General features: G+C 43.2%; 1 protein-coding gene across 1 annotated transcript; it reads left to right on the top strand.

The window, feature by feature from the left end:
• Positions 1-722: 722 nt before the first annotated feature.
• NR2E1 (nuclear receptor subfamily 2 group E member 1) lies at positions 723-9,251 on the top strand. Its single transcript, XM_080587001.1, has 4 exons — positions 723-4,580; positions 4,972-5,121; positions 5,380-5,485; positions 7,816-9,251. Exons 1-4 carry the CDS (start codon positions 4,487-4,489, stop codon positions 7,976-7,978), a joined length of 513 nt encoding a protein of 170 aa, XP_080443127.1. The 5' UTR covers positions 723-4,486; the 3' UTR covers positions 7,979-9,251.
• The last annotated feature ends 414 nt before the right edge of the window (positions 9,252-9,665 follow it).

The raw sequence follows: 9,665 nt of genomic DNA, 5'->3' as shown, positions 1-9,665 counted from the left end.
AAACCAGACACTAATTTAGAAATTACTTGTGGCTCAACTTTTTCTACCATAAAATGGGAGACAATATCTTATTTTCTCAGTGAGATTTGCTTAGTTAAGCATACAGACCAGGATATGAGTGAGGTGATTTCTGAAGATCATTCCCTCCCTCACACCTCTCCTCTCCTCTCCTCTCCTCTCTCCTCTCCTCTCCTCTCCTCTCCTCTCCTCTCCTCTCCTCTCCTCTCCTCTCCTCTCCTCTCCTCTCCTCTCCTCTCCTCTCCTCTCCTCTCCTCTCCTCTCCTCTCCTCTCCTCTCCTCTCCTCTCCTCTCCTCTCCTCTCCTCTCCTCTCCTCTCCCTCTCCTCTCCTCTCCTCTCCTCTCCTCTCCTCTCCTCTCCTCTCCTCTCCTCTCCTCTCCTCTCCTCTCCTCTCCTCTCCTCTCCTCTCCTCTCCTCTCCTCTCTCCTCTCCTCTCCTCTCCTCTCCTCTCCTCTCCTCTCCTCTCCTCTCCTCTCCTCTCTCTCTCTCTCCTCTCCTCTCCTCTCCTCTCCTCTCCTCTCCTCTCCTCTCCTCTCCTCTCCTCTCCTCTCCTCTCCTCTCCTCTCCTCTCCTCTCCTCTCCTCTCCTCTCTCTCTCCTCTCCTCTCCACATAATTTTTCACCTAGTCAACATTTTTTTCTTGTTCACGTTGGTTTCACTGAACTTCCATTACAATTACTCCAATATAGTGGAAGCAAAATTTGGCCAGCCCCCAATATTTTTCACCGTTAATTAAAATCTTCCCTAATTTGTCTTGTTTTCCTCTATGACAATTTGCCTTTGCCTCAAGTAAATCACATGTGAACCGTATGAGCTGAAGCAATTTCTTAATGACTTGATTCTTGATGAGGACTCTGTGTGCCTTGTAAAACGCACTAATTTTAAAAAAGTAATCAGATAATTACAAAATGGAAGGGGGGAAATCTACGCAAAGCTCCAATCAAAAAAAAAAAGATACCTAACACTTTGATACGGCTGAGCTAATTTCACAAAATGGTAACTAGAGATGTTGTGCCTTAGGTGTCACATACACCAGTCATCAGAGGAACCAGTTAGGTTCCAGGGGGGAAGGTTGTGGTTCATATGCAAATACAGATTCTGAACAGAAGGAAATAACTTCTTAGGAAACCAAGAGGGGTTTCTAACTAAGGCATAAGGTATATTGAACAGTCCTTTTTCTAGCACCAGACCCCCATTTTGAAATCCCTGTCATTAGGGTAGACAAACGAGGACAGATTAGACTCCACTCAGCTCCAGCTGAGGGGAGGGATGGGGTAGGCCCAGGGGTTACACAGGCCTTAGGCAGCCACCTTTAGGAAGGCAGCAGCCCCAGATCAGCATGCTGCTTTCTACTGCTGTCTCCCGCTGCTGTTGCTCCTATGAAGCGCCGGATCCGCCACATGAAGCAGCTGAAGAAACAGGCCCCGACATCAAGAAGAAGCAGCCAGGGTGCTGCTTCAGCAGGGCCTCTGGGCACGGGAAGGGGCCGGATCCATCTCTAGGCCAGCCATGTCCACAGCAAGCAACAGTGTCCACAGGAAGCTGAAGAAGCAAAGGAGAAGGCCTCATTCAGCATAATAAGGATGCATTTCCCAAAAGTCACCTCTGTTTGTGTGGAGAGCAGGGAGACAGCAGGATTTGGGAGCAAGAGAAGTCTCCACTGCACATGACAAATGCACCTCAAAGAGCAAGGCCTGCCCACCTGCCATAGATAGCAGGGTGCTCCCCTTGTCTTTAAGTGACCCACTGCCTGGTCCACTTCCAGGGGCTCCCCTTAGTGAATTACTCACATCTTAAAATCCCAGCCTCTCCTCAACATCACCTTTACTCACTGGACCTCACCGCTAGCTGACTTTCGGAGCTGCTCTGCTCTGAAGCTCTGACACGGGCCTTTTTCCACATGATTCCCCCGTCACATTCAGGAGAGCTGGAGAAGAAACAACTCTGATTTTAATCACCTTATTTCGTGAATAATCAGACAGTTGATTTTTATAACACTGCCACCGCACTATTTAATTTGACAATGGCCCAGCTGTAAACGTCTGAATTTCTCTTTTTGTATCCCTGACATCTGCTCGAGTAGAGCCTAAAAACCTTCTCCTGGATTTTGCTTTTGTTTCGTGCTCTTCTGAAAAGGCAAGGACATTGTGATTCCAGGACTCTGTTTCGTCTCAAAGGCAAGGAAATAAGCAGAAGCCAATTTGCTGACAAAACACAAGCCTGAGGATGGCTGTGTCGCTCCCGCACACCTGCCCAGCCTGTCCCTCAGAGAGGTTGGCCCAATGCAAGTCACCGAGAGAAGGTCACGACAACAGGATGGGATTGATTTAGGAGCAAAAACCGGTCCTTCAGAAAGCCTGGTATTTCTCGTTTCTTTGAAGAAGGAGGGCTGAGTATGACTTCAGCATGAATTATTTTAATTGGTGGTTTTACAGACTTATGCATAGGCATGAAGAAAGCTTCAGCTATTGGGACAGTCTCTTATTTCTAAAGTCCTCTGACTTTAAACGCCTGGGGAGAAAGAACATATGAAATTGATATCTTCCAGGAACCACCATTCCCTACCATTGTATCTGCATGAATGAATGACAAAAAAAGTTTTACAAAAGCAAATGAAAGGTTGGCAAATCATTTCCTATGTCATCCAGAAACCTGTATATCCATCAGGATTATCTGGAGGAGGGGAAGACTTGCAGGCAGGTTCAGCTGCTCTCAGACCGGAGCTGAGGCTGGTGCTGTGCCTAGACTCCCCCCACATTTCCTACAAAAATCTGGGCAGCTTCTAGTGTTGTAAAATCCAATTAAATTATTTCAAACAGTAATTACATGTAAACAGAGACAGAAATACTTTCCTGTCACAATTTCCTTAGCCAAGTTATGCAGAAGTTCTGCAAAGCACATAGCACAAAAAGGCACAAAACGGGCATAAGCCTGTAGCGATGAGACTCTGAGAGCTCTTCCATTTTGATCAGAACAAGGTGGTTTAAAAGTCTTAATACTGTTAGGTGTTCGCACATGGATAAAGGATTCATTTTTAGTGCATGCTTTCTCTGCCATCGATATCTTCCTTATATCTGATTCCAAGGAGATAATAATTCATTTGGTATGATGTGGTTTTATTTTTATTTTTTTAGTTTGTTCTTCCTTTTTCATAACCTTTCTAATATACCCTCCTTCCTATCTTCCTAAGAAGAGAAGCTGCTGATACTTTCAGGGGCCATAGAAATATTAATGTGGTTTGCTTTTTTGCTTCATGTTCTGTGCAATCTGTTTTCACTGCATGGAGCCACCAGATGACCCCCTTGTGAGTCCGTTACAATTCTCAGCCCTCGAAATCTCTCCCACCCTACCAAGAAATGTGATGTCCCAGCAATCTGTATGCACCACAGCATGTCCTTTAGGCTGGGCCAGGGAACTAATGAATTTCAGCTGAACTGGAGCCCTCCAAACCCCTCCTAAGAGTTGATCCGGGCCAGCAATCCATAGATGCTCTCAAGACTAAAAATTTCTGTCCTGGCTCTGCATTATCAGGAGTCATGTCTCCTCAGATGCACCAGTGCCTCTCCACGGAAATCAATGGCATTGCTTCCAAAAAAAGCACATCATCCATAAAGCCAGACGATGCACAAAAATTGCAGAGGACTAGCAGTGCTGTCAGCTTAGCTGCTGCTGGCATGCTAAGTTCAGAGCCCACTGTCTAGGTGACTTCACTTTGTGCTGTTAGGAAGAGCTGAAAACACGAGGCATGTTGCTGTATTTAAGTTTCTCCTCCCTCTGTCGATGGCTTCCCCAGCCCTGCTTCTCAGGCTCTCCGAAAGGAAACAGCTTTGACTGACTAGAATTTCTGAGTCATTTTAGGCAAAAAGCAGGAAAATAGGTGGCACTGAGAAACTGTACGTGTGTGTAGATGCTATGCTTGAAAGAGCTGAAGACTTCCTTAGTAAGGAAGGGGTTAAACATACATATGTGATCTATAGCAGTGTTCCTTACCCTGTGATGCAATTCCAGGCTTTTCTTCAGAAATCCTGCCTTCACGAGGGAAAGGAGGGTAGTCCCTAGAGAGCAATAGGAAAGCACCCTTCCAACTTGCTCTAGGACAGCCCTACATGGCCACGGAGAGGAGAGTCCATGCTGATAGGAGTCAGGCTGAAAAACATAGGCAAGTGCTCCTGTTATGTGTGAGCTCTTTGGGGCAGGAGCTCTCACTCCCCTTTCTCTTTCTGCTCCCGTTTGGTGTCCAACACAGTGCACAGGGAGCCAACACCAAGTGTTTTGCTACAATGCATGGACTTATTTCTAGACACCTTCTCAAAAAGCTAAGAGAAGAGCTAACGAATTCTGTGGGGAAAATACCATGACAAGCATTTAAAGTAGTTTTTAAAATAACAGAAATTTACATATTTAAATTGTTTATAAATCTATAAATTATACACTATGTTATATTGTACATCTATTGTATGACAGCTGATGCTTTTGGAAGATGCTTGGAGAGAACTGTTTGTTCTAGGAATAGCACAATGGGCCATTCCAGTTGATGCTAACACTCTACTGGCTGTATCTGGTAAGAATTGCACAATTTAATGACTTTGTTACAAAAATTACCATAAAAATACATTACTGAAAAAAGACCAACATGTAAAGAATAACAAATTCCTACTGAACAATGGAGCATACCTGTCATTTATAAATCTATATTTAAATGCAAATAATGTTGTTTTGTTGTATTCATGACTGCTTGCATTGTCATTTAAATGCAAATTACTGTGTTTGTTATCATCCAAGAGAAGATTTTATATTAACTTTCATACAATATAGTCAGTTTACATGGAACCAGATAGACAAGTGTGACAATAGAATGGATATTGATACACAGGATTTTGTCAGAAATCAATATAAAATAAAGCAAATGCCTTTAATATTATTTATTTCATCTGTTTCTGTTTCTCTTTCAGGCATGAACGGTGACAATACAGATTCTCAGAAGCTGAATAAAATTATTTCAGAAATACAGGCTTTACAGGAGGTTGTGGCTAGATTTAGACAACTCCGGCTAGATGCTACTGAATTTGCCTGTCTCAAATGCATTGTCACTTTTAAAGCTGGTAAGCAGAAATAATCTCTCACTAGTCTGTCCTGATAGCTTTGAGGCTGCTACTTTAAAGCCAAAATTATGTTTTAAACCAGACGTAGCACTGCATCATCCAACAGGTCTCCTGGAATCAAATTCCAGTAGTCAGTGCTGTATTTTTAAAGGCTGACAATGGAGTGCTGGGGGACTAATGGGAATGCTTAAGTCCCATGGATAGCATCAGCTGAACTGTTTTGACCCACGCTGAACTAGTAACTGATCTGCTTTCCAGTGCCGACACACAGTGGCTCTGAGCTGAGGAGCTTCCGAAACGCTGCCGCGATAGCCGCCCTCCAGGACGAAGCCCAGCTCACCCTGAACAGCTACATTCACACCAGGTAGGTGAGCAGCGCCTCCTTTGAGTCCTTCCTGCAGGCGTAGGGGCTAAATCCTGCTCTGGCTGTAGCGAAGGTGACATTTCCACTGACTGCCGTGGGGACCAGGCTTTTACAGCCAGTACAAATTGACTGCCAGCCTGCTGGGATTTGGCATTTCCCGATGAAATGAGGAAGATGGGATTTATTCAGACAAATGGAAAACGGTAAAAGGCGGTATCTTCCTTTGTGAAGTGATACTGCTGTGGAGCATTTTGCATTTCAGAAGGCTAGGTTTTCTCTACATTTTATTCTATTAAGCAATGCCAATAGTGACACTCAACATCTCACCCCGCAGCAGTGTAAGTGCTTTTCACCCAAGATCTCCAACGCACTTCCCCATGTCATTTCCCCCATTTTGTAGACAAGGAAATTGAGACAGGAGGAAGCTGAATAGCTCTTCTGAGATGCTATCCAAAGTCTGTGTTCGGGTTGAACTGAAAAACCCACAACTTGTGAATCCTATTTTTGTGCCAGAGCAGGGTGATGAGAATCATTGTTTTAGGAAGAAAAGATTACCTGTCTCATCCAGTATAAGTCTCATAGGGTACAGAAATCTTAAAAATTGCTGTTAAAGTTGTAGCTGGCATCCCATGAAGTATATGGAGGTGAACTCAGGAATGGGTGAAATATACTGTGCAAAATGCAAACCCATGCTCTGTAACAGCTGGCTGAGAACAGGCTAGCAGCCTCCTGCTATGGACCACTTTGGAGTCGGGGGACAGCGGAGAGGCCAGAAGAATGCACCTAACGCCTTCTGCACCAGCTGCTTGGGCGGTTCAGGACGGGGGAGAGCTGTGAGATGTCTTGGGAAGTCCATGCCTCAGTCCGTTAGCTGCAGTGGAGCTCCATGAGGCTAACACAGTGGCAGGTGAAATGGTGAAGAGGCAGCTTTTTGCCATCTTTTCCTTCTGAAACTTTGATCTCCTCTAATAGCTATAGCAGAAGCCAACTCCACATCAGAGATTAGGCGGCAGTGGTCTTTGAAGCACTTCTGTTTGGACTAAAGGCAATGGCCTGCCCTGGGGACATGAGCAAAAAGGCAAATACTGTCCAGTTATGGCTAGTTCAAAGCAAAAAGAATAACCACTGCATAGCTACCTGTTCCCTTTCTCATGGGAGGCCTTTCCCATGAAGATTGCTCCCTGGAGACTCAGTGGGCCAGGGCTTCTTGGAGAGAAAAGTCAGGGAAAGATGGTTTTCACATTTTTTTACATAGTCACATTTTTCATCCCAGGCATGTCAACTTTTCCATCCCATTTCTGCATCACTGGAAATATTTAGCTACTGGCCTAAAGAGTATCTTTGGTAAAAGATAACCTTTCTCAAAGAAACAAATGCAGTGAAAGGCTGCCTATATTCTGAGCAAAACCTAGCTGTGTAAACCAAGTCTAACAAGCTCAAACTCCCATTTCAGGGTATCAAAGTTTAGGCAGCTTTTCTAGAAAGGGAGAAACCCTGGCTCCACTAACAGAACTGTTGCACTGACTCCAATGGGATAAGGTTTTCAGCTTGTGTTTCATCCTCAGTCTTGAATTTACCATCCTGTCAGTGTGACAGTAGTATCAGCCTCTTGATCTCGGTGGAGTCACTCTCAGTAGGACACGAGGGAGGGCCAGCTGGGGGAGCAGGATGTTTCTCCACGACCTGTTCCGTCTTTTAGGGAGAGCACTACAATGCAGAGGCTTGAGAATCACACCGACGTAAAGTCAGTGTAAGCACAACTAGACTCCATATCCTGTGTTGTGTTGGTTTCAAAAGCTGGGAGAAAGAATGGAAAATCTTATTACGCAAATACATTACCTGGGGACAAAACACAGCTTCTTTAATCAAAAAATTTCTTTCTAAATGTCAATTGTTATTAAATGTGTAAGGCAACCAGAAGGAGGCAAAATGATTACCATGACAATCCAGCTAGGTTTAAATTGCACTTTAAATGACAGGGTATTTATTATAGGTCAAGCTCTTCCCTGAACTGCATCAAGAACATAGTTGTTGTGTGAGAGACAAACCAGGGCAGATCCTGCCTCTGTATTGCTTCTGCTCTGAGGGAATAAACAAAGGAGCTAATCAAAACTCAGAAACCTTGGTCTATATTCTGCTAACCTCCATTAAGAGAGTTTTCCTTGGGGTCAGCCTTCTGGCTCATGTGAGTACAAAACAGGGTTTTAGCACAGGTAGCGCCCATCTGTGCAATTTGCTGGATGTTGTTTTTTTCTACAAAGTAAAAGATTTTATTTGGAAAAAATATCTAAAAACTTCAATAACACTTTTTTCCTCTCTCTGTTTCCCAGGTACCCCACACAACCCTGTCGTTTTGGAAAACTTTTATTGCTTTTACCAGCTTTACGTTCGATTAGTCCATCTACAATAGAAGAAGTGTTTTTCAAAAAGACCATTGGGAATGTACCAATTACAAGACTGCTTTCAGATATGTACAAATCCAGTGACATATAAATTACCTTAAAATAAACAATCAGGACGGACAGTTTGAGAAGAACTTTTATCTATGGAGAATAAGCCTCAACTAACAAAATCTACAGGAAGCATAAGCCTGGGAATGTTTAGCCTTTAAACTCATTGACAAAAAATACCCCAGTAGATATGATTCTGCTGCTCTGAACAGAGCGATTTAGATCATGGAGAGAAAGCTTTGTTCTACAGAAAAAGTGAAAGTGGTTGGAATTTGGCTGCTTTTCCTGTGAGTACAGGATGGAGGCAATTCAGATGCCAGTCATAGTTAACAAAGACTCCGCTATTCTCTCATTTAACTGGCAGATCCGAGACAAAATGTGAAAGAAGGTACTTTAGTTTGTTCGGTATTTGGAACTGGGTGACCAAACTTGGCTTCTGTTGTAACGCGAGATGTGGTGGCCTTCAGAACTGTTTTAAAAGTAGCCTATGTTGGTAAAATGTTTTAATACGGTAGGCAACGTTTAAGACCAGGTTACCAAAACATTGCTTCTGCTCTAATACATCATGAAGTGGCCTTCAGAACTGATTAAAAAGTAGCTTATGACAGCAGTTCCATTCTTCCTGCAAAATGAGCTGGTGATCCTTGACGCAGCGTCACCGGACGTTGTTTGGTTAACATCTCAAGACAGAAGAGCTTTACACACCTCCTCCCCGACCTTCCCTTCTTCTTACACACACAAGCACCCACCCAAACACACCCCCGAAAAAAAGTCCGAGTCAAGAAAGGAAGACTAAAACAGCAAAACCAAATCCAATGGAGATGACCGCTTCAGTGACCTGCTGGCTGTCCCGTTGGCACAGTGCTGAAACCAAAGGCAACGGTGGCCAAACTCTTTGTCAATGAGATGTGCAGAGAAGTGAAATGACTCTAAAGAAATCAACGGAAGGGATTTTATTTCAAAGAAATAAAGGTGGTTGACTGATACAATGCTAACAATTTCCCAAAGTCTCCAATGCCTTCTTAGAAAACTCCAGGTTCTAATTTTGAAGCCTTGTTCGCCTACACCCTCTCACACACAAAAACATTATAAGCTGCTTATTTGATGTATGAAACATGTAGGAAAAACATTTAAAGATAGCTGCTGTACTTTTCAAAATTTGATTTGTTATTAGAAACTAGCACTGAGAAAAATCAGCACTTGGACTATCATAGAATGAGTAAAACTTTTCCTGTACAAAGTGGATTAACTGATTTGTGAAGTTAAAAAGTTGTACTCATTGTATTTACAAAGAATAAAAATATATTGAATTTAAATTACTTTCCACTGCTCTTTTAATGCTTCTCCTTTTATTTCTGGATTAGTTTCTTCGACTGCACTCTGCTTACCAGGGAACAGAAATAATCTCTACTAAAGTGAGTTGCCTCGGATGCTGTGGAGTGTCTATCATCAGAGGTTTTAAAGATGAGGTTAGACAAACTTTAAAGGAACAACTTAGCTACAGGTGACCCTGCCTTGGGACAAAGGGATTTTGATGTCCGGCACAAAGATGCTTTCTGTATTTCATACACATTTACTGCAAGGTTTCTAACATTTCCTTCTCAAGGAGCTGACACAGAGCTTTTTCTGGCACATAATTCTAAACAGATTTGATGTCTAACCTAGTATATGTCTTCTGTTCCGTTATTTAGTATTGAGTTATTCAGTTTTTGGTATCTGTGAGTTGTGCA

Source organism: Anser brachyrhynchus (assembly GCF_964034855.1).
Source record: "Anser brachyrhynchus genome assembly, chromosome: 3".
Classification (NCBI taxonomy): domain Eukaryota; kingdom Metazoa; phylum Chordata; class Aves; order Anseriformes; family Anatidae; genus Anser; species Anser brachyrhynchus.
This window is presented reverse-complemented; position numbering and strand designations above follow the sequence as displayed.